This window comes from Anolis sagrei, chromosome 3 (genome assembly GCF_037176765.1).
Source record: "Anolis sagrei isolate rAnoSag1 chromosome 3, rAnoSag1.mat, whole genome shotgun sequence".
In the NCBI taxonomy this organism is placed as follows: domain Eukaryota; kingdom Metazoa; phylum Chordata; class Lepidosauria; order Squamata; family Dactyloidae; genus Anolis; species Anolis sagrei.
Window position 1 is genome coordinate 50861325 of NC_090023.1, and position 26764 is coordinate 50888088.

General features: G+C 37.0%; 1 protein-coding gene across 7 annotated transcripts in view; it reads left to right on the top strand.

Moving 5' to 3' along the window:
- The window catches only part of EPHA6 (EPH receptor A6), a 524480-nt gene that overhangs the window by 33766 nt on the left and 463950 nt on the right, over nt 1-26764 (top strand). For all 7 annotated transcript variants that reach the window (XM_067466660.1, XM_067466661.1, XM_067466657.1 and 4 more), the window contains exon 2: nt 20872-20936. In XM_067466660.1, coding sequence (XP_067322761.1) covers nt 20872-20936 — 65 coding nt within the window. The remainder of the gene's footprint in view (nt 1-20871; nt 20937-26764) is intronic.

The window sequence follows — 26764 nt, forward strand, 5'->3', positions numbered from 1 at the left end:
TATCTCCTTGAATTTTCTATACAATGACACAAGAGAATAGTAGATCATTTCCCCCCAACTTTCAGAAATATTCATACATCTACTGATTTTAGGGAATTTTTTTTAATGTTTTGACAAAAATGGTTTTGTTTAAGCCACAACAGCTATCTCATTGAATGTCTCTCATATTAACCAATAGAACTTCAGTTTAGGAATTTCATCCCAGTCCATCACAGAGATTTACTTTCTAGAAGTATCAGACATTCCTCCTTGTTGCAGATTCAACAATGTATTGGAACTTTGGCTGGCTGCTGCTAAGGAGGGACACATCTCTCCTCTATCCTGACTGGGGCTTTTTGATGCTGAGCAGAATTCTGGGAAATGTACTTTAGGGCAGGGCCTTTTGAATTCTCTGGCATATACTCACCTTTCCAAACTGCATTTTGTGCTTTCTCGGTCTCTTTCCCAGTGAACTATGCTTTCTCCATGCTTTCTCCCCGATGCTTTCCCTCTCTTAATAGTGAGAGGCCATTGATTTAAAGAGGATAGGCAGCCTTTTTGGTTTTGCTTTGCTTCCTTGCACTGAAAATGAAACTGACTGGGAGGCTTCTGAGATTTACCAATTTGAAACAAAAAAGCATTGGATAAGTTTCGATTCTTATGTTTTTGGTGTGGGATATAATAATAATAATAATAATAATAATAATAATAATAATAAACTTTATTTATATACTGCTCTATCTCCCTGAAGGGACTCAGAGTGGTTCCCAGGTAACATCACAAAACATACAGAATAAAACAACATAACCATAAGATTAACAAAACAATGAAAGCATAAAAATTGTCGCCATAACACACATATATTAAAAGTAATCCTGCCTGTTCAAGGCAATTTAAAAAATTTAAAAGGCCAGACCAAGATTTGTGCAAGCCCAAAAATTCTAGGGGACCCAGGAATTAAGTGCACTGCTATGGCAGACAACAATAATATTAGGCACGAGTCTGTGGCTGTTCATTCCGGGGCCGATTAGAGGAAGTGATCTGGGTAATTGGTAGGAAGAATAAGGCCGTATTTAACAATGTGTAAGACTGAGTTAGAACTGGTCATTTTCAAAGGCTTGTTGAAACCACCAGGTCTTCAAGCTCTTATAAAAGGAGGGGAGGAATGGGGCCTGTCTTATTTCCCTTGGAAGAGCGTTCCAGAGGTGGGGGGCCACCACCAAGAAGGCCCTCTCTCTCATCCTCACCAACTGTGCTTGTGACGGAGGTGGGACCGAGAGGAGGGCCTCCCCGGAAGATCTTAGAGTTCATGCCGGTTCATAGAAGGAGATGCAATCGTGGAGATAGGCATGGCCTGAACCGTTTAGGGCTTTATAGGTCATGACCTGCACTTTGAATTTGGCTTGGCAAATATCGGCAGCCAATGAAGCTGTTTTAATAGGGGTGTTGTGTGCTCCCTATATTTTGCTCCAGTAAGGAGCCTGGCTGCCACCCGTTGCACCAGTTGAAACTTCCGGGCCGTCTTCAAGGGCAGCCCCACGTAGAGTGCATTGTATTACATCCAGTTTGGATGTAACCAAGGTGTGGACCACCCTGGCCAAGTCAGACTTCACAGGATATCCTGTCATAAGTACAAATTTGATATGACTTACAATGACTAATGAAAAAATTGTACATCCCTAGTCACCATCATAGTTGCTCAGCCCTCAAGGAAGGAGAGAGAACAGAGAGAATATTTTGCTGACAGCCATCATGGAGACTATATTATGGTTGTTTCTTTTTTTAAAAAAAATGGGCAAGAAGCAGAATGGAAGTTGTAATGGAAAGGAGGGATTTCTGTTATCTTATGCTCTAGTCAACACATAAGAAATGTGAAAAACATTAGCATCAGAACAAATATAAAAGACAATGCTTTACCAGGAGATGCCTATCAAAAGTAGGAATGCAGTAAAAGAGCTATTGAAATTTTGGCGTCCAGACTAGTTAGGGATATTTTACTCCAGAAAGACTGGAATAATCTGGAATGCATGGGGTTGGAAATGATAAAAATAGGCACACAAAAGCATATTTGCCTGTGGACAACTAGATTCTCACTAGCCCAGCTTTAAAAAAAAATCTTTTAAATATTGAGATACATAAAATGGCATTAGAATAGTGCTGTCTCATTTTCCAAACTGGAAGCAGGGAGAGGGAGAGATATTCCTGTTGTAGTCAACCTTCTGCAGTATTTTAAAAAATGCATTCATATAAGACTTCTTTTCATTTGTTACTTTGACAAGTCATATATCTTATTTGGAATGTGTGCCTCCAGAAATATGCCTATTGAAGGTAGTGACACGGATGATATTTTGCAAGCAAGAAGGCAGAATCAATAATAGATTAGGCCCAATTACATGTTGACATTTAATACTTCATATCTGGGATGTTAACATTTATTGACAACAAATAAATTCTCCTTTATATCTGCAGAGATACTTTTATCTTTGATTCAAACATAGAGCATGCTTTGTAAAGGCTGAGGTACATTTGATGGTTCAAACTGGGAGGGGAAAGGGTACACAATTCAAGATGCAACCTGCTGTGGTGATTATGTTGTATTACGGTATGTCAAGCGTGCAGGCCTTTTGGATATGTCTCAGAATGCAAATGAAACTTTTGGTCCAATATTTAGTTCTTTATATTTTATTTTGGATTTTTATTCCTACTTGGCATTTGTTTCCATTTAACAGAATAAGAGCTAAATTTCCTGCTGATGTACTAGTTACTCTTGATATTATAAAATATACAAATAGAATATAGGACCTCGTAATACTAAAAGTCTTAACACTCTATTCCTTAACACAATATTCCTAGACTTATAGCCACTCAGTGTTTCCATCCTACATATTTTCAACATTTATTTTTTTTCACTTTATATTGTATTCTTTATTGGCCAAAGGAATTGCCTATTCACTAAACTTTTTTTACGTTGTGCAGTAACTGTTTTGATTAGAGCTGGTGAAGATTCCTATGACTTATGTTTTGAGACCTGCAATATCTATTTATACCAAATTTGAAAACCATGAATATTGCTATAGCTTCTGAATAATAATAATAATAATAATAATAATAATAATAATAATAATAATACCTTATTTGTAACCTGCCCTAACTTCCCAAGGGGACTCAGGGCGGTTTCCAATGAGTAACAAAAATGGCAAACATTCAATGCCAAAAACAGACAAACAAATCTAGTAAAAAACAATGAATAAAACAATATCAACATAAATTATAAAACTAACAGAAAATAGCCAACAATTAAACTTAAATATAATATAATATGCTAGTCTATAACTTGAATATATTATCCTAAACTTTAGTAAAATATGTGTAAAATGAGAGAAAGATTTTCTGGATTTATTCCCAGGTGAGTATAGGATTGCAGTTGTATATCCCTATGGCCTAATTTCACTAAAATGCAATGCATTAAGACATAACAAATCCAAATTGAATAAGTACCTCTTGATCTGGGTAAGAAAGTATATCTGAAAGCAAACACACATTTTGTTTCACTTCCAATGAAATGCAATTTATCATGGAATTGCATATTCCATAAATTGCACTAACAATTTAAGTGGTACTTACATTCCACATAGTACATAAGAATTGAACTACCCATCTGTAGCTTTCCGAATTTTGAGAGACTTTGGGATTCTCTTTCAGTATGACAGACTACCATACCCTCTAACTCTTCTGAATTGACAGTTTAATTTACTGACCAATTAAGGAATAATGAGACGAGATGCAAGATATGGGATAAAATAAGGACAACTTTATTAATCATTACCTATTTTTGGCAATAAACAAAACTAAAAAGGGGGGAAGCAACCTAATCTGGGAGTAGCTGGAGTGATAGGCCTCACCCAAATCACACACTTCAGCCTCCCCTAGGGAGAAATCATTATTGACCTCAAGAGGACTTCCTGAAACTTAGCAGGCTCCTAGCCAGCCACAAAAACTGGAAAGCTACTAGATAATGTGAATTCCCAAACTCTGTGACCAGGCCCGTAGCCAGGATTTCGTTTCGGGGGGGGGGGGCTGAGTCTGAGTGAAAGAGGGTCTACCCTAGCAAACCTTTTGTATCATTACCCCAATACCCCCGTGCATATGGGATATATTGAGTATGGTGATCAGATCATGATATGAATAAACATAACAGTTTAAGTAATGCACCAGTAAGGCCTTTTCGCAAACCACCATGAGAATTTCGGGGGGGGGCTGAAGCCCCCCTGAGCCTCTCCCCCCCCCCCCCCCCCGGCTACATGCCTGTCTGTGACCCCTGAAGATGCAAAGACCCAGAGACAATCCCTGAGGATAGTAAAACCCCTCGATTGCTTGATACTCAGAGGCAGTTCCAAATTCCCATCCTTCATCCAATATGTGCAGAAATTACTCATTGCCAAGAAATCCTATGAAACAATTGTCAAGTCCTCCGTGCTCTGAGTCCCCTTCAGGGACAGAGAGAGAGAGAGAGTGGGGTAAAAATAGTAAATAAATAAATAACCTAGTCAAGTCAGACCTCCTCTCTCCACTGTCCTGGCAATTGACTTTGGTATCACACCATGGAGACTAGCAAAGCGATTTTTCCCATGTCACTCCATTGAATTGATCTTCTCCCATTCCACTTTGCACCTGTTTTTTAAATGTCCCACTTAATTTTTTTATCTTCCCACTTTCCCCCTTTGTTAACAGCTTACTTCAGTTGTTGTAACTTGAGTTCAAAATCCCAAAGTAGTTTGCACTCAGTTAACTCAGTAGGGGAGAGAAATGGTAAAAGAAAAAGTAAATTGCTGTACCCTCACCTACATTGTGTGTTCTTCCCCATTAATAGCTTTTGCCATCATGACTACACTGTGATACTGCTTGGTTACACATGTCCCAGTTTTCTTCTGTGAACGATGCAAGACACAAAATACTGAAGGTACACTTTAGTACTGCACACAAAATCAAAGCTTTAAAAGGTTGCAAATTGGCTATGGAAGTCTGTAGTCCAGTATCAATGTTGCATTCCAATATCAACATTTCCAAACTTGACAGAGAACAAGCTGTCTGTCAACCCCACCACCTTGGCCCCATCTACACTGACCATTTAATGCAGCTTCAAGATAGCTTAAAACTACAGTGGCTACAAAACACATACTGGGGTTACAGTGCATTTTAAAGGGTTTGCAGTGCATTTTTAAAAGTCACAGGAAAATCCAAGACAACCTCTTCAATGTGCAAAAAAGTGAAATGCATTATAGACATCCACTCTCACTGAAACACTTTGTAGAATTTGAAATGCAGGGTGAGGGGATTGCTGAAAAATATTCCAAGGACATTGCCAACTAGCAAGGGGCTAATTGATCCTGAGGGAGGGGAAATAATTAGGCGGGGGGGGGGGGTTGTTCATTTGTTTTCCACCTCCTATGCCTCTGGAGCACAAAAAACACCTGAAGAGGAGTTTAAGGTCAGGTTCTGTGGCAAATATAATCACCTCCCTTATATAATCATATAATGGTCTCAAAACCATTACAGGCCTGTCAATCTAATCACTGTGAAAACAGTTACTCCCACACAGGTTCCACACAAGCCGGTGGTCCAGTGTAGATGTGCACCTTGATATCCCATCACATTTTGTCACAGTGAAAGAATGTATCTCCTTTGTTCCTGAGAGTTAAAGAATATAGCCAAATCTGCACTGATGCTCAACATAGTACAGGAAGGTGTTAACTTGCACAATAGTAAATATGTTGTATAAACTATTTGCCATTGGTACAAATTATAAGTTTCTACACACCAGCAATAAATTCATTTGGAATGTTTACCATGGTTTGAGAAGGTGTTAGCTTGTGATGTTTCTGATAACTTATTTTCTATGCTACATATTTGATGTAGTTAAGTTTGAAAAGATATATGTGCCATAGCATGTGGTTGCCATGTTTGCTTAATTCAGAAACAAAGAAATCAAAGGAAAATGTCAGCATCTTTTGTTTCTATATGGTTTGTATAGTTACTTCATAATTTAGTAAGATTTTAGAATTCTTCTTTTTGTTTGTATACCTTTATGGTCGCCTTCCTTTCTCTCTATTATTACCACCAGGAACAACACATTTTGCTGAAAACAATATGTTGCAAATACAAAATTGTTAAAGGCCTCCAATATGTACTGCTGATGTAGCACTCAGTGTATATATTTGGATTTGCCTGCACAGCTCCTCAGCCTCACTCCAGAGATTCTTAGTGACATTCCCCTTTCCTCACTGGGTTACATAAGAGGCACTTAAGGCTGAAGTAGCCCTTTGGAGAATTACTCTGAACTAAGTCAGTCAAAATGACATTGCTTCATTTTCAAGAGTAGTGATGCAACACTTCTGCTGCACTTTACCTGCCTAATCATCCTTCCCTCAGACATATTCATTACAAGCCACTGGAAATCTTCAGAACTGCTTTTCTAGGCATTATTTGTTGCAAATCTCTTTTCTTACAGAGCATCTGTATTTTAATCATTCTGCATAAGACCAATGTATAAAACTGCTGAAGCATAATAGTAATGTTGAATTCAATGCAAATGTTAATTGATTGGACAATGTGAGTCATAACTAAGATGTGTCTTTGTGATTTTTATATAGTAGTAGAAAATGATACTTCCTTCCCTCTGGAGATATTCTCTGGAGTCCTAAGACAGGAGAAATTCCTACAGGAAAACAGTGCAAGAATATAGTACATCATGTAGGAAACTGTCCCCTTGTAATCAAGGATAATAATTTATTTCGTTCTGGAAAAAGAGAGTGTATACTACATGTAAAACAATTTGTACAAGCTGGAGATTAGAATGGGAATTTGTATTGGAATTGTACCGGAGTTAGCCACTTCATTTAGAACTTCTGGTCTCTTATGCAGCTGGTCAAAGAAATTTACATACACTGCATTAAATACAAACTGTTAACTTAATTCATTCTTTATTAGATTCAGGATTTTTTCACCAAATGTTATGGGTTTAGACTTTATATTTTAATATGATTTCTTTCTAAAATATATTTTCTGGAATCATGCTGGTTAGTTCCATTAGAGCTGTTATTGATCTCTGCCTTCAAACTGCTTCTCACTTATGGTGACCCTATAATGAACCTATTACAGGATTTTCTGGAGCTGAGAGTACATGGTTTGTCCAAGATCACCCCATGGATTTCTATGACCAAGCAGAAATGAAACATGGTTTCCAAAGCCATAGTTCAACATTCAAACCACAGCACTTTGCTGGGTATCCCCATTAGGGCTCACCAATTAAACCCAATGGGGTCAACACACTGGAAGTGTGTCCCCATTGTGTCCTGCTTAAGATATAAATCTTTGAGAGAGTATTTTCTTCTTTCTATAATCTAAAATACAGTGCCTACATTGTATTGCTCCCCTCATGTTAGGAGCTTTGGCCTTATATTAGGCTTGAAACTCTTGCCAATGTAGTGAGGCGGCTCTATTTTGTTTCAGGCCTCATGTTAGTCTTTATGTCTTGACAATATATTTGGAGGTCTCATTGGTTTCAACCCTCTGTTCAGGCTTTAGGCCTTAGCCAGCATACAAAAGGGAGGGAGTTCATTTTGTTTCAGGCATCATTTTTAGGATTGTTCCTTTAATAATCCATTTGGAAGATGCCACTTTTCACACCTAATGTCGGGTTTTAAGCCTCTGTCAGTATATGTGAAGGACTGCAGCGCTCACTCATAAAATCTAGCCTTAGCAAAGACTTGCAACATTCCACTTATCAGAAACTGCCACGCAACACTATTATCTGTGTCCAATTTCTTCAGAGCATCATCCATCAGACTGGAATATAAAAGGCTGTTTACCTGAACCAAGAGTTAACAACTTGTTGCCACTTTTTGAAACCCATTGGTTTGGGCAACATGATGCAGTTTTATGTTTTGTTGAACTGTACAGTGTGTATGTTGAGAACACTTGAAGAACTAAAAAATAATCTTCTAAACAATGGTAAACTTCTTCCCAAGCTGGACACCGTCTTTTAGCTGCTCTGAATGCTGAATTTGTAGTAATCATACACATCCTAAGAAAGCTCCTATCATCATCCCTTCAGCTTAGCAAAATGTTACCAAGAGTAGGTATGAAAATTTTCTGTAGTCTGCTACATGTTGGACAGTCTCTTAGAAAAAGCCAAGGAGATATGCACAGAATCTGTGAAAGAAGATCAGGAGATCTTTGGCACAGCAAAATCAGTGGTAGAGAAGTTAGGATTCCTTGCATCTGTGCAAGACAGACTTGTAAAAGCAATATCCAGGCAACTTCATCAACACCAATGGAATGTTTTAGGGTAAATGTGTACATTTCATTTCTGGACTTTTTTTTTTTTACAGTCAGCTTCAAGTAAGGTTTACAAGGCACTGATAAGTAGTTCAGGAACTGCAGTTGTGGCCATTTAAAATCCAACTTGAACAAGTGCACATAATTTTACAAAAAATGCCTTCAAGATACGGAGACTGATGGAAAAATTGACCCATAGTGTTGAAAATGGAAAATACGCTTCCAGAAAAACAATAAAATGTACTGAAAGTATATTTTCCTGTGACAATTTTTTCGAATGTGAAGAAACTTCTTTAGATTTCTGGAACATTGGCAGAGTCAACAGCTACAAATGAAAGGTTGTTTTCAACTCTAAAACATTTGAAAACACATAATAAACACAATGGGGCAAGAAAGACTTACTGGACTTGCAGTCTTGAGTTTCCACTGAAGTTTGTCAATGGAGCCTGATTTCTATCAGTGTACTGAAACAGTTTTCAAGTGTTTCCAACAGACATTGTGGTATTCTTTTGTAACCACTAAATTACCAATTAAGTCATTTCAGTTTTATTTTAGACTTGAAACTTTGTAGCTAAAATAGAAAATTGACATAAATATATATTAAAATATAGAATGAGTCATAGAATTTAAATTATTTTGTGTTATAGACCTTCTCTTAATGGTTCGCTAAAAAAAGTTTCAACTCCTCCCGGTTTTTTTTTCTGAGTACAATGTGCGCATATATGGTTCAACCCATAACAGAGTGATCTTTAAAAAAAGACTTCTTTCTGATGTCCCCTGTCTGCCCTCCATCTTGTTCTGAGACAGAGGAGACCTGTGAGGATAGTGGGAGAAGGAATCCAGGGACTCACGGGTCTGTGTGGGGACCTGCTCTCATGTCCCAGGTTTTTTTGTTCTCCCTCTTAAGCCTGCATTTCCGTGCTATCTGGAAGTGTCCTCACTTCCTTTCTGTTGGGTTCCTATTACAAATGTTCAACATCAATTTAATTTAGTGCATTAAAATTTTTGTCATTAGTGATAATATAAACTGAATTAGGTTTGGGGTTTTTTTTAACTACAACCTTAACAAATTTCCTAAATAAAACCTTATCAAGCCTTAACAAAACTTTTTAGTGGTAATGTTCTAATGTTCTACAATTAGATCAACGTAAGTATGATGAACTTGGAATTTTCTAACTTGTATCTTAACTTCATCCACTATCTGAAATTTTTGAGATCTTTATGGGCTTATTTTTAAAAAGTGTTATATTTATAACACTTGGAGCATGCTCTAAAAGTAGCAGGCAATAAGACTGATGACCTGCTTTTCATACAGAAACATGCTGGCAAAAATGAAAGCTGTTCTTCTAACTGTAAAATAACTAGGACATGGGAGGTCTGTGGTATACGAACAAGGAAATACCTTCATTTTTAGAATTGTATACATTGATTATTCCTTTGTCATCTGAAGGAGACATGAGAAATCAATGTCTGATTGTCAATTTCTGTGAAGTAAAGAGAATGGGATTTTCAAGGCTTTCTGTTAGTAGCATATACACTTTGCAGTTAGGCCTAGCACCTGTAAAATACACATGCTATAAAGGCTTGGTGTTTAACACTGTAAATTATAGATGAATAGTGAGTGCGGAAAGCAACATCAGAGTCAGTGAAGAGATTATTGCAAAGAGAAAACACATTGCTTAGCTGTGAAGTCTTTTAATAAAAGAAAATAAGAATCCTTAACAAAGCTTTTTCATGAATAAATTTCTTGCCACAGAATCAAAAGCATAGGTATAATGGCTGACATTTTCTAACAGTTTGCATTAAAACTATAAACAAACGAAGATTTTTTTTTAAAAAAAAACTGATGTACTAAAACTAACCTATCAACATTTACCTGGGAGGAAATGCCACTGAAGTAAATACGATTTATATCAAGTTGACTTTGACTTATAGCAACTCCATGAATGACAGACCTCCAAGTGAACATTTACATTGTCCACTGAATGAAGCTTCAAGACAATTCCAAGCTGCAGCAACTTGAAAACATATGTCATACAGCACAAATTAAGGGGTTAAAGTGCATCAAGTCAACTCAGAGGGGACTGTGGTTTAAACCCTTTAAACCCTACTGTGAGCCCCAAATGTAAGCCATATTTCATGACAAAATCAGCTCCACATAGTGTGAAGCACACTGTCCATGATGGAGCATGTTTATAATTCAGAATTGTTTATAATTCAGAGGGTGGCATGTGCTGCCAAAAAAACAGCCCAAGAGCATGACTGGGCAGCAGGGGTTAATTGACCACTGGAAAAGGTAATTGGTTGCCTCTACTGCTGTCAATTAACCCTTCCCCCTTATGCCTCCATCTTGCTAGAAAATGGAGGAAATCCTATTTCTGGATTCTGGAAGCACTTGAGACTACTTTCTGTGGTTAATATAATCAATATCCTGCCCTCAAACTTATTTCAGACATGTCAGTCTAATCATCCACACAATGAAACGGGTTTCTCCCAAACCTGATGCAAACTAACCTAAGTGGTCAATGTAGGTGTGCTCCAAGTCACCCTATCCCCAATAGCCTTGCTTATGTCTTGCAAAATGACTGGTGTGGCTTCCTTGGATGACTCTTTTCATCTGGAATGCAGTCTTCCTCTTTTTCTTCAGGGTGTGTTATGTTCTAGGTCTGGTAACTAATCATTATTGAAAGACCAGCACTGCCTGGGTTTTTTTCTGAGCTCAGCCAACGGTGGTGGATTTAAGCATTTACACCCAAAAACAACTTAGGCCCTTGTTATCTAATGAACCATATTATGAATCTGTCCAGATATTAACAGCAGGAGGAGAGCCCCCCCCCCCCCCGAAAGCATAGTACTTTATTTGTAACTAGCTGTCCCCTGCCATGCATTGCTGTGGCCCAGTCTGTGTATATGTGTTTTGTGTGTGTATATGTATATGTATATATATATGTGTGTGTGTTTATATATTTCTGTATATGTGTGTTTGTGTGTGTGTGTGTGTGTGTGTGTGTGTGTGTGGTTTTGCGCATCCATTGTATTTTTTTTTTTTGCTTTTAAAGTCTCTTCTGCTGTGTTTTTCAGTATTTGTATGCCCGATGGTCTCTCATTGACCTGAAAGGTGTCTTGTGTCCAAATTTGGTGTCAATTCATCCAGTGGTTTTTGAGTTATGTTCATCCCACAAACTAACATTACATTTTTATTTATATAGATTCTATATTATTATTATTATTATTATTATTATTATTATTATTTTATTGTATTATTTATATTATTATATATTTATTATTATAATATTCTATGTTATTATTATTATATTTCTATGACCCTCTGCGCATTCTCTGGAGCAATAGCCTAGCTTTGCAGTGCTGGATTTCTTCTTATTATTTATTTTTAATGTATATTTATATATTTTTGTCTTTTTAAGTCCCTTCTGCTGTGTTTTCCAGTATTTTTATAAGTGATGGTCACTCATTGGTCTGAGAGGTGGCTTGTGTTCAAATTTGGTGTCAATTCGCCCAGTGGTTTTTGAGTTATGCTCATCCCACAAACGAACATTACATTTTTATTTATATAGATGTCTGCGAGGCCAGGCCTTCTTCCCCATTTTTTCCAAATTGTGGAATGCATCCTTTTAGTAATTATAGGTGGTCTCTTCTCCATTCTCTTTTTTTTAAGAAAGCTGTAAATCCACCTCTCTAACTTTTACATGGTTTTAGTACAATATGTCTGATGATCTTAAGGGCTGTAAGCTACCTGAAATAGTTTTTCATAAATACATTCTTTAATCATAAATAAAAATAATAATTTTATTATGTTTTTTCTGTGACTTTAATTACATTCAATTTGCACTCAATTGGTGTATTTTTACCAAAAAGAGTAGTAGATCAATTTTAAAAATAAATATTCATATAATTAGAAATGCATGATAATCCTACTAGCTTTTGATTCTGTCCAGGAAAGGGATCTTGTGAAGAATTTATTATTTATTCTTATTTCATTAAAATTGACTGGTGTTTGGGATTACAAATACTCCCAAATTTGTGTTGTACAGCTAAAATGAAATGAATCTTGAAATGAAAGATAAGAGTGAATATGTTTCTAGTTCAAACATCTTTAAAGGTAATCATATGGGGTGTTTGAAGGTTTGCTTTTGATTGCTAAGGAAAGTAGCCTGTTTGACAGCCATTCTCCAGTAGAACATGCCTTGCTATTTCTCTTCACCAGCAGCACTGAAAAAGACTAAACTAAAATGATGGAAGTTCTGAACATCAGAGAATGATCAGGACAAAATAAAAAGAGGATGAGAGCAATATACTCAAGAACTATATAAAGCTGATGACAGGATGACAGATTTCTCCAAGGAAGAATCTTTTGTCAGTGAGTCACAAATTTCAGGAAATAAATTGGAAAAGACACTTGAATGAGATAAATAACCAGAAACAAAGGGTATACAGCTGTTTCAAACTACAGAGACGACATTCAGTCAAACAATAACCCACAAACTGCAAAGGAGGCAGTAGAGATTGTGGCAATTAGAGTAATCTCCCAAGCAAGCAAGGTGATGCTCAGGATTATACAAACAACGGCTTTTTTCACATATAGAAGGAGGCATCCCAGATGTCCAAAATGGGTTTAGAAGAGGAAGAGACATTATGGAAGCAGGCGAACTCTTTATCCCAGAGTATGGTGTAGGCGCCTTCTTTGGAGGCCTTTAAACAGAGGCTGGATGGCCATCTGTCGGGGGTACTTTGAATGCAATTTTCCTTCTTTTTGGCAGGGGATTGGACTAGATGGCCCATGAGGTCTCTTCCAACTCACTGATTCTATGATATGATTCTCTGATTCTAACTCAATGTAAACATATATTGTCTAATAGAGCAAACCAAAGAATTTCAGAAGAAAATCAGCTCTTTGATAGTGTACATCATGAACAACTATGTATCACTCTAAGAGAATTTCTGATTGTCCTGATGCATAATTTATACTCAGGCAACAGTCAAGATAGCATTAACAGTACATTGCAAAAAATTTAGAACGGCTATTGAGAAACTTCAAGAAAGAAAATGAAAAACCAGGTAGTAAGAATATAGTTTGACACTACTAAACTGTCATGCTTTTACATCTTTGGTATTCACTGACAGATAGTACTGGTGTCTCACCAAACTACAACTCCCATTATTCCATAGTGTGGAGTCAGGGCATTAAAAGTGATGTCAAACTGCATTAATTTTACAGTGTAGTTGCACCTTTGGAAAATAAGCTATGATAGAACATGATAAGATGTTTAAGTATAAAGAAGTACCATTAAATACTACGACATAATATTTCTGATTTCCATGAATGGTTATGAAAGCTTGACAGTGAAGAAAGGTGACAGCTAGAGAATTAGTTCATTTTAAGTGTGGTCCTGGAGGAGAGTTCTATTCCTATTAGTATCTACTGATATTGCCCAAAAGAAATACAGATGGGTCATAAAGCAAATCAAGCCCAAGTTTCTATTAGAAGTCAAAATTACTAAACTGAGGGCATATATTGGACATACCACTGAAACAACATAACTCAACAGAAAAGACCATAATGCTTGGTAAAAAAAAGAATACAGTATGTAAAGAAAAAGACCACATTAAAAATAAAGGAAGCCATGGTTTTTCAGTGTCCATGACCTGACCATGGTTGCTGATGCCTCGGTATCTCAGAGAGCAACCATTTGTAGAGATGCCATGGTTTGGACCTACCTTGACTACACCCACCACACACCTAAACAAGCTCTAAGGGACACTCTAAAAAAAGAAGTGGGCAAGCATGTCCCAACCTTCTCCTGCTCCCCCTCCAATGCTGTGGAATATTAGAATCTGTTTATCTTTCAGAGTCCCTCTTAAAATTGCAACAAAAAGTGAAGGCTTTCAAGATTTCATGAAACAGCATACTAAAGCCATCCCTATAACCCTTCTTCAAATAATATGATGACTAATGATCTGGATAAATATATAATAATATGTTGAAATTGTGCAACTTAATTGGGCCTCTTGTGGAAGTGCAAATACACAACTAGTTCCTTTTAAACTTGGGGTTAATTTACACCAGGCAGTTTAGCCAGTAGAAATCTGCCACAGAGCAATCCCTCCCATGGCATTGTCTAGGTAGCCGAGAAATGTATCTGCCCCACCTCCTCTGTGTCGCTACTACCATAGCTTTTAGTAAACAATGGAGCAGCTCGATTTTGCCCAAAGTCAGTTGGAACAAACAAACAAACATATAGGGTAATTCAGGGATTTGTTTGCTTTTTTGTTGTTGTAGATAAGCTTTTAGATCCATTATTTCCTGTACATCAAACTGCCAATATATTTTTTTCTGCTCCCTAGCTACCGATTGTCCCTTGACATTCACCTTTACTTATGCTTTTTGAACTATGTGGCAGTTCTTCAATCATTCTCCTTGCATTGGTTATGCAGGGGTCATAGGCTGGACCCATAGGTGTAAATGCACCCGATCCAATCTGATGATAAGATGCTTGACTACCTTCAACCATGCCAGGTCAGAAAAGTCCACATAAGCCCTGAATGATGTTCAGTGGGCTCATGAGAGGGCAGCCAAGTTTTAAATAATATCTGGCATTGGCCACCATCACATGCAGTGACTTGGCACCCAGCACCAAGCACAATTAAATCTAGTGTAATCATGGAGACCATCAAAGATGGATCCTCTCCTGAGTATAGCCATGTATAAATATGTGAGAGGAAGCCACAGGGAGGAGGGAGCAAGCTTGTTTTCTGCTTCCTTGGAGACTAGGACACGGAACAATGGCTTCAAACTACAAGAGAGGAGATTCCATCTGAACATTAGGAAGAACTTCCTCACTGTGAGAGCCGTTCAGCAGTGGAACTCTCTGCCCCGGAGTGTGGTGGAGGCTCCTTCTTTGGAAGCTTTTAAGCAGAGGCTGGATGGCCATTTGTCAGGGGTGATTTGAATGCAATATTCCTGCTTCTTGGCAGGGGGTTGGACTGGATGGCCCATGAGGTCTCTTCCAACTCTTTGATTCTATGATTCTATGATTCTATGATTCTATGAGTATGTTCATCACATATGTGATGTTATCAGAAGAAAACAGCTGAAGACATTGATCTGCAATTTGACAACGTTGATAAGACTAGAAAGAGGATACTGATTTTGAGGCAGAAAGACTAAGGTATTGTTTTTAAGGAAGTTTACAGTATGGGAAATGATTTCCAAAGGTTTGGCTAGTATAATCTGATTTTTTCCTGTAGAATTTGCTGCACTTACAGCAGTGCTCTTTGTAGTATTTTTCAGAGAACACTTGTTGTGGTAAAGATCTAAGGTGCACTATGAACTAATAATAGTATAAAGAGTGTGTAATTTTATCTTCTTAAATTGCAATTTTAGGACATTTTGCATTATGAAGCTCCTGGACTAGGTGCAAAACAGAGCATACTGCAAATATTAGCACTGAATGAACTCACATTTCTTGTTGTATCAACATAGAATAGTTATATCCTTGCTTTAAATATCGAATAATCTATCTATGTTCGTAGACAGACCACGGGATTTTATCCTGAAAATCTCTATATGACTTTTTATCATGCATGAACTCAATCACATGTGGCACCTCTGTGAACAACTACTAGTGGGATTTTTTAAAGGCAGCTTGTTAAGTAAAAAAAATCCTGCTTTTTATTCCTTTACTTTATAATCACTTTCTTTCATTTAAAAAAACCCAGAAAGCTTATATCTACATTTTCAGACCTAAGAAAGGCCAAGTTTTCTTCACTCAGAGTTAATGTAAAATTTTAATCCCCTTTATATTATGTTATGTTTATGGATTAGATTCTTTTGGAAAACAGGCAGCTATTGGACAATTGTAAATATATTCTGAATGGCCTGGTTTTTTTCCAGGCAAAACAATTTGCACAGTGGTGATGTTGTGAATATTATAGAGGAAAAATACTAATTTAGAGTAGGCATCCATTATACAATTATTATCCTAGAAAGAGTTATATGTAAATAATGTTAAGATTTCTATTTAGGTGTAACATTTTTACGCCCTTAGAATTGTTTCGGTTCCTGGGAATATTTTTTTTTAATGACTGTCAAAATGCTGTTTAGTGGAAGATGAGATAGAAACAGCGTATTTTTAGGAAGTCTATATTTTTCTCATTTAATTGCCAAATGTGATGTGACAAAGAAGCGGTGATTTCATGTAGTTTGTCAGGTTACTTAATAAAGCTTCAACTCGCACTTGTAATCAATTGTTGAAGACTAGCATCAAAGAGTAAAATGAATATGCAAACTTGGTGATTCACACTTCAGTGGCTTTCTTATTAAAGCACCTTCACCTTAGAAAACTATAGTCCAGTGACAAAACCTAATTTACTCATTCTCTGCTTCTATGTAGCAGGTTGCTTAGGATACATATAAAATTCTGTAGTCTTGTGCAGGCATGTTTAAAAGTATGACCTATTATTTTAAAAGGAATTTATCTCTGAATAAATATGCATAGAAAGACAAAACTGTGTATATTTGCAGGCTTAAATGGTCTTCCTAGATCAGTGGTCCCTAACCTTTTTTTGGCCAGGGCCCACTTTGACCAGGGACCACTATCTAACATTAGTACCAAAAGGGGTAGGGCTGGTGAGCTCTGCAGAAAGGAGCGGAAATAAAATAAAGAGGAAGGAGATTCACAGACCATATTTTCATTCTCGCAGTACTGCTGGGCCATGGCCCACAAATTGAGAACCACTGCCTTAGATCCAGAAGCCCATGGAAGACAAAATATATCCATGAATCTACAAAAATCATCCATTGGATCTTCATGTCCAATATGAATAAATTGCTGCTCATACACATTCTTGTTGCAACCATTTTTATGGATTGTTATTTATGTATCAAGTTTTTGTACTGTTTTATTTTCTGTAAGCTGCCCCAAGTCCTGTTTGGAGAGGGGGCTGGATATAAATAAAGTTGTTTATTATTTTACTGATATAAAACCACAGTATGTCACAGCAAACGAGATCTATATGCTGGATTTTGTATGACAAAATCACAAGTCGAACCCTTCCCAAGCGTCTAGGGCTGTGTGATGTATTTTCAAATGATGCTTGCAGATCTAAGAAAGGTGGCCTTTTGCAGTTGACAAATCGTGATTTTGTCAATATTTACTGTTTTCAAATGCCGTCTGAGATCTTTTGGCATGGCACCCAGTGTGCCAATGACCACTGGGACCACCTGTACTGGCTTATGCCAGAGCCTTTGCAGTTGGATTTTGAGGTCCTGATAATGGCTGAGTTTTTTCCCGTTGTTTTTCCTCAATGTGATGGTCACCCGGTATGGCGACATCAATAATCCAAACTTTTTTCTTTTCCACAATCATAATGTCTGGTGTATTGTGTTCCAAAACTTTGTCAGTCTGGATTTAAAAGTCCCACAGTATTTTTGCATGTTCATTTTCCATTACCTTTGCAGGTTTATGATCCCACCAATTCTTTACTGCTGGCAGGTGGCATTTGTGACATAAGTTCCAGTGAATCATCTGGGCCACAGAGTTGTGCCTCTGTTTGTAGTCTGTGCGATTTTCTTGCAACAGCTGAGGATATGATCAATGGTTTCATCACCCACCCACCCACCCCCGATGGTGCCACCTTTTTGTGGTGGGGGGCTTAACTGCTCCAAGGATGCTGAGAGCTGTGCTGTCAGTAGTGTAACTACCAGCAGGGCCAACCAAGCCAGAGATGTCTCAGCTGAGGAGTGGAACCAAGAGCTATGGAGAAGCAAACAATGGAGAAGCAAACCAAAAATAGTCCATACTGGCTCAGTTGACGCCCAGGCTAAAAAGGACTGTAGTGGATGCTACTGATTCTGGACATCCATTGACAAGTAAGCTACAGAATTAAAATACAAATAAACAATCACAGAAGCGGCAGAAATATACAATTCCAGTCACAACAAATGCAGTTAAGGCCAGGATTGAAAAATCAGCTGATGATCCAAAATGCAGACTGTGCAAGGAAGCTGATGAAAACATTGATCATATCCTCAGAAGTTGATTATTACTATTACTATTACTACTACAATTATTATTATTATTATTATTATTATTATTATTCTCAAAGAATTCTAACAGAATTTAACAAATATTCATTCCCCTTTGTGATTAAAAGAAGAAAAAAGAATCTAGATCCTATGGTTCACTAAAATAATCACTAAATAATACAAGCACTTTTATGGTTCCTGGGACTTGACCCTCAATTTTTATTTAGATTTCAGTGATATTCGGACTAAAATTCTCTGTGGTTTTTTCCTCTGGGCAAATATATAGATATATTCAGATAGGTTCATACAATTCTGGTATTTTTCAGGAAAGAAGAAAAGATAAACAGAGTATTTCTTATTCACTGTGCTTTATGTTTCTTTGGAAGTATTCCATCTGGAAAAGTTTAAACTGAAATTCACCAAATTTTTAAAATTTTGGTAAAGTAAACTGGTCAATATAAATTACTAAAATTTAGAGATGTAATAATTTGAAAGAATTACAAGACTGCTGACATTGAATTGTAACATCCATTGTCTTTCCAAAATAAGGGGGCAGATGTCAAGATATTTGTTTTTTCTTCCATTCATTTCAGTGTTTTGAATGTCCTTGGTATGTTTGTTTATGGAATGAGTACATTCCATTCTTCCAACAAAAAACAGTAACAAGCTGGTATTGTATTGAAAAAAAAAAACCAAAAAAACCCCCAAAACATTGCTACCATTAGCCTTTGTCTAAACCCAAGGTAAATTTTTCAGGGAAATTCTTTTTTGCCAACACAATCTCCTTAAACAACCTTTGGGAATTTTTAAACAAGATTTTCAAGCCATTGGAGATTGAATCCAAGGGTGCAAAATCAGTGGGTACAGAGTGCCGATCCTTAGCTTTCAGCTTTAGTATTTTCAAATTATCTAGGTTTTGTTTTGACAAAAACACATTTGCCACTGATGCTGAAAAGAGAATTTTGAATGCTGTTTATGTGTATGCTCTCTCTTTTCTTGATCAAAGAAATGTATAAGGTTAGTTTGACATTGCCATTAAGATATTTATGAAAGACTCCTGTATAATCAATTTCTAACTTTTTTTTCTTGGCATGGAGCTCAGGTTGAGAGTCCTGTAGTTTTCTGGACATTCTTTTTTGCCTTTTTGGAAAACAGGAAGCATATTTTTTTTGTTTCCAGGCCTTTGACTATTCACCTGTTCTCCAAAATTTCTCACAAATGATGATAGGAATTATGCGACCAAGTTTTTTGATATTCTGGTCCTGCAGATTTGAATTCATTTAGGTTAACTAGGTGAATCTTGGCTGGCTTCTTAATCCTATTTCCTTAGCATACAGTTCTTCTGTTGGAAAGAAATTGAAGCAAAATACATTCTAAACAGTTCTGCCTTTTTGTTGTCACCTGTTGGCATTTTGCCAGCCTTACTGAGCAGTGATCCCACCGATTCTTTTGTCTTTTTTTTTTTTTTGCTTCAAAAATATTGGAAACCACCTTTTTATTGCTTCTTTCTCCCACCTAGGCAGTTTAGCTCATTTTGAGCTTTATCTTACATTACATTATTCATGTTGTTGGACTGTATTTCCCAGATTTCCCCAGCACTGACTATGACTTAATGGGCAGCAATACATCAAGATTTGGAAGACCACACTTTACCCATCAGTCAATTAGTGCAACACTGCTGCTTGGAATAAGTAACTAATGTTTTCTTCCCATGTTGCCATGAACTACTGCAAGAACAGGAATGTATTAAACTATTGTGTTTCGTTCATCTGATTTTAACATTATTTATCGTATCAGAAACGAACCAAGGGTACATTTGTATTGTATTTTTAAAAACCAAACAAAAGACACAAAGTTTGAAAACATGGCATTATATTAAATGTCCTTTGACCAGTAGCTAGCCATTTGGAGTGCCACTGGTGTCACTGTGAGAAGGTCCTCCATTGTGCATATGGCAGGGCTCAGACTGCATTGTAATAGGTGGTCTATGGTTTGCTCTTCTCCACAGTCGCGTCTTGTGGACTCCACTTTGTAGCCCCATTTCTTAAGATTGGTTCTCCATCTCGTGATGTCAGAGTGCAGTCTGTTCAGTGCCTTCCAAGTCACCCAATTTTCTGTATGCCCAGGAGGGAGCTTCTCATCCGGTCTCAGCCATGGATTGAGGTTCTGGGTTTTAACCTGCCATGTTTGGACTCTCACTTGCTGAGGTGTTCCAGCAAATGTCTTTGTAGATCTTTAAAAAACTATTTCTTGATTTAAGTTGCTGGTGTGCCAGCTGATATCTGAACAGGGGATGGGCTGGAGATGTTACTGCTTTGGTCCTTTCACTATTGGTTGTTACATGTTGCTATAATTGAACTATATCATGGTTTGACATATCAGTAACAGACTTGCCGCTATTTTCAGAATCTGCACACTTAACTAGAAGATTACTTTTATGCCATGTATAAAAAGTATATAGGTAAAGGGATTTTCTAAAAAATAATTTGATGTCCACTTTTTATTTCTAGTTGTGCTGCTCGATACAACTACTGCAATTGGAGAGCTGGGATGGAAGACCTATCCACTAAATGGGGTAAGTCAGTTGACGCAGACTGATTATTCTGCACTGGCTAATTTTAGAATATACTTACACAAGTGAATAGAGAATGTCTCTGTGTGTAGTCTAATTAAACAATTTAATGAGAAACTGATTCTTAGTAAATGTTTCTAAAAAGAATTATGAATATATACAGTACACATATACACAAAACAGCATTATGTACTATACATATCTCAGGATTTCTATTCTCAATAGATATTATTCACTGAGTTTGATGTTTAGTTTTAGCATGAATATCTTCCTTTTGCAAACATCTAAAATGATTCATTTGGGGTGTTAAAAATATATCATAATTTAGATTAGGTTTCACAATTTTAATATCTTGTAGGGATTCTTTGGAATGTATATTTAAGAATCCTGTCTGTCTTGCCTTGAGCATATGAATGTTATCTAGAAATTGGTATGTTGGGTTTAAACATTCAGTATTGCAAACATTAACCCCAGTTCAATGAACCATCTGCAGAACAAGGTCCCATTGCTAGCTATGGAAGTTACGGATCAGAAAATGCAAGCTGTTCCATTGCAAGGGAAAAGCCCTGAGTGTATTTGCAGTGCTCAGCTGTTGGATTTTGTCCATGTTGTTCTGCAAATACATAATATTGAATATAAAGAGCTAATGTTGGCAATGTTTTATAAAGTGCTGGCTCTTAACATAGAATGCTTGTGCCTGGGAATGATTGTTACATGCTATGAACCTGTAGATGTCTTATGTCTGAAAGACACAATGAGTTGAAATGGCACAACAACAAAAATGAGAGTGTAACATGTGGGCAATGAACAATTGGAAGTCGCACTTATGCTTGTACCAGTCTTGAGAGGTGGGTTCAGTAAACAATATGCTTCCACTACAGTTAGGAAATATGCCTATAACACCCTCATGAGATATATCATAAGTATAGGTAGACCATCCCTCATCCAAAATTCTTAAATCCTAAACACTCCAAAATTGTCCACATGTGTGGCTATGATAATGGCACCTTTACTTTTTGGGATTCAATGCACATAAATTTTGTTTCATGCACAAAATTATTTAAAATATTGGATAAAATCACATCCAGGCTATAGCTGTAAGATATATATGAAATCTAAATGACATTAATGAGCCCTATATATATATATATATATATATATATATATGCGCAAATACAGGTATTCCAAAATTGGAGGCGGGGGGAATAAATCCAAAACACATCTAATTCAAAGCATTTTGGAGAAGGCACAGTAAACTTATATTTTCTTCTTTTGGGTGCCCTTTCTTACTTTGTATTACAAGTCTCTAAGCTGTTAATGAATTCATTTCATTCATACTGGTCAAATAATGTATAGTATTCAATAGAATGTGACAGATTGCTCCAATTTTCATTTATTCTGCTGGTGACAGGATCCAGAAGTCACCGGTTCCTCACTCCAGTATTATTAATAGAGAAGAAAAAGGGAGGATGTACATCACTGGTCAGAGAAGAGTTTGGTCCTTTGAGGAGTGTTGAAAGCAGCTTCTGTGGGCTAAGAAAAATATGTTTTGGGGGGGGGGGGGAAGAAACTTCAAAATCCAATATACTTGGCTGAGAATAACAGTAATGTAACATAAGGCCCTGAGCATTTACAGCTGGAAATCAATGACCATAATTCTCTTGTGAGTAAAACATAGAGATGTTTTAACCTGAACTCATCTCATAATTCAATTTAAAGCACATGAAAAAGAACAGGAGAAAGTTTTTTTCCCTCTTTGAAGTCACTAGTTCTCAAGTGACTACACTTCAAAGGTCAGGTTCTATTTTCCACTTGGTCAGTTCACTTAATAGCACATTGAAGGAACTTGCATAGTTCAAATTTTAATTAAGATACTATATATTTAAACACTTAATCCATTTTATTGATTTACTTTTTATCCTGAGAACTCTTTAAATTAAGCAGTTCTTTTGCCAGCATATCATTTATTTTTATGTGGAGTACTTTCAGTGCCGAATGATGCTTGATACGGTATATTCAGTATGAAATATGGGTTGCAATCCACCAGGATGTTCTGTTCTGCAGCTTCCATTTAATTTAGTAAAAGCTGTGCATTGGAACTTCTGGTGGATTGTTCTCAAAGAGTAATCTTTGGTAGCAAGGGAAATCCTGTTTGTTTTATTTGAGGTCTATTTTCATCTAGAAAGAAAGACTCATTTCCTTTCCCCTCCCCCCTCCCCCCTCCCCCCCCCCCCCCCTCTCTCTATATATATGCACCCCTAGGGCCTTAAAGTAATATGAGATTTCCCAATTTTAACCTATTTTCAAGTTTATAGATACCATTTTTAGAGGCTTACAACACTTTTTATTTTAAGGCTGTATTTCACTCTATTAATAGGTAGCACTTACATTATCGTTTGTTGATATCTGTACATTAATTTTTAAATTCAACAATCATTTCCATTTGAGAAAGTAGACAAAACAAGGTTTGCATAAACAAAAGAAGACGTAGCATATATATTGATTTGCTTCTTTTGTAGAATCCTTTGTGAATCAACAGAACTGTCTGCGACAGAAAGCTAAGGGTTTGGAAAGACTAGTACAGTAGAGTTCAACAATAAAACATCTGGGTGAAAAAGACCTACTAGATTCTCACTTCCTAATCATGAGGCAATGGAGCTGTTCACAGATGGCACAGCTTGACAGAGCAAAGAGAATATGTTTTCTAGTGTCCTTTTCAAAGGCCAGTGGGTTTCACTAGCATACCTAATCACAAGTGTGAATTGCGATAAGTAGTAAAAACTGTGCCAAAATACTGTCAAGTATTTTGAAGCACGTAGAATCTAGAAAGCAATAGAGAAAAGCTATCTTAGGACACCAGCTGTGTTGACTCCTTGCTTCAGGCTTATTTGTAACAGTGGAAGCAGAGCACTTGCCATGTATCTTATAGATATTTTTCATTGATCAGACAAGTGCCACACACAAAGGAACGGCACCTCTTAAATGTACTAAGATTTACTAATCGCTTATATTTGTTTCCCTCCTTTCCATTCACAACAATGTGTTTATAGGTTAAAAACATCAAACATAATGAAACCATGGGGGGGGGGGGGGAACAATGCCCTCTGCAAGCAGCAACATATGAAACAAGATTGTTCCCATCAGATGATCCATTAGAATAAATGAGATAAATAGGATCCGTAATAACTGCTTTGTGTCAGAATTGGGTGCAGTTCCATGCATCCCCAGAGCATGGCGATATCATGTATCAGATGATATACAGAAGAAAAGCATTTCAGTCATTTCACTGATGGGGTCCACCATCCCTTCACAGCCAATGATATAACTGCAGCTCTACACAACTAATTCTACCTAAACTGTCCTTAACCAGGAAGAGGGAAACTGGTCTTCCATACTTGTCTTTCCTAATGAAATAATTGTTGGTTGAAATATGATGAGCTGACAATCATGCTGATGCTGACAACAACTACTATTAATTTTGTCACAGTGTAATTAAAAAGGTTCTATTATTTGGTAACAGGAAATAGCCCATTCTCAGCAGAAACTCTCCCTCTCCGGTTTAAGGAGTAGACAGTGACACATACATCAATTGTCTTTGTAGCAGAAAAAGGCATTATACAAAAGAATATTTACAATACAGGAACTTTTCTTCAAACCTTTCTACCAGCAACTCACAAGCAGGGGAAGCCTTCTTGCTTGCAAAAGCTTTCTCTTTCTTCTTTGGGAATTTTGCAGCTTTCTCATAAGCACACTCCTCCAACACAGACTCTCCATACCTCCAACATCATGACTCCAGCAACAACCCTCCATAAACCAACCCTAAAACAACATAGAAGTTTTGTACTCCTTTAGTACTTTTACAACTACTCCACCCTGGCTGCAAATTACGTAAGTTTAACCAGGTGGATTGATTGTCATTACTTACAGCATGCTTGGGTCTCATTCTTACATTTACTTACATTCACTTAAGAAATGGCATACTTAAAAATTCCAAATTTCTGACCTACCTTTCCCTAAGACTCAAGGTGGTATACAACATATATTAAAATACAATATATAACTAAAACAAAAATTCATAGTTTAAAAATAACTGAGTAAGTCTTCTGGAAGAGATCGGTTTATAATGCTTTGTAAAATTCAGACAGCATGTTTAGCTGTCATTTTTTTCTGGGAGGTCATTCCACAGTCTAGGAGTAGTCACCGAAAAGACCCTCCAGGTGACAGTTGCCAGTCTATTTCTGGCTAGTTAAAGTAAACCAGAATATCACCCATAAGTTCCCTCCTGAAAGGAAATTGACATCTTGGTCCAATGTGGAGCAGAAGAGTTGCAGAAACGAAGTTGCATATGTTCTGCCATTATACATGAGGGCAGACCCATTGATTCTATTGCTGGGAATCAACACTTATGTAAATCCCATTTGATTCAATTGGTCTCTTTTAGTTGGATTTGATCATTTTATCCATTCCATCTAAGTAATAGATGACTTAAACCCAATTTTAATAGTTCTAGTAGAATTAAAAACAAAAAAAGGCAAAAGTATGATAGCTGGGACCCTACGCTATGCTAGTTGCACAATGCGGCTCAGAATTAATGAAGGCAAGACAGCAGAGTGAGTGAGAGACGCAGCTGCGACAGGATAGCAGTGAAGTAATTTAACTCAGGTAGGAGAGGATAAGGGTGAAGTAATGTAAGAGTTATTTAATGTTAAATGATAAGCAATGGCTTACGAAGACCGTAAAGAAGATAGAAATGTTACCTCTCCTTCTTTCTGGTGAGCAATGTTGCCACGACTCTGGTGCAGTTGTGTCTTTCACTTGCTGTGCTGTTTCGCGCACGTGTTCCCCTCATTAATTCAGAGCCACGTTGCATAACCAGCGTAGGATCCCAGCTATCATACTTTTACCACAAAAAGTTTCAAGCAAGTGAAAACACTTATCATCCCAGAGAGTTCTCAGAAAGAAAGGCCATTAAGCAAAGTGTCAACATATTTTTTATGGAGGTAATTAAGTTTTAACTTTGTAATTGTTGTTATTTGACGTAAATGAAAGCTTATCTGATAGTAAATAACAATAGCAACATAACTTAGTATGAATTGCCTTTTGAATGAAGTAACTAAGAAGGTCCTGTTCCTGTCCCAAGTGTGGGTTGGAGTGTACTAGAGGCTCTGAGATGAAAATCGCAATTAGCAGGAAAAGGTTCATTAAGCATATTTTCACTATGGTTGCAAAAGAGATTGCTGTCATCCCAGTGGATCAATTTGTAGCCTACATTTTCAAGGCTATCCTTTCAAGGAAAAGGGCAGCAAACACTTTAATTTTTAAACGAATGCTAAATCTGGCATCACATAGTGCTACTGTTAAAGGGGGAGTTTCTTGAGGATCATCCGGCTCATCAGTAAGCTATGCTTACCTTTTTATATGCACACCTGTGTCTGAAATAGCTAATTAGAACACATCTGCACTGAACAGTTTAGTGTGAGCACCCTGGATTGTTTGGCTTCAGCAGGACTCTTGAGAACTTGTAATCCCAATGATTGCAGCTATTGTAAAAGCTTCCTTGTCAGTTAGTAAGCTTCCGATGAAATTAACCACAGATGTAATTACTTCACTTCAGAAATGTATTCCACTCCCTGGTGAGCTCTTCTAAGGCTTTGAATAATTTCCAGTTGGTGATTTATTTATTTATTTGAGTTTTAGAATGAATCTTATGGTTTTACATTTTTTCAGACTGTCCAAACAGTCATTTGGCATTGTTGATTTTGAGGATTTGGTAGCTTGTTTGCTCACAGTTTATGCATGACTTCACTTTTTTTCATTTTGTGTCAATTTAC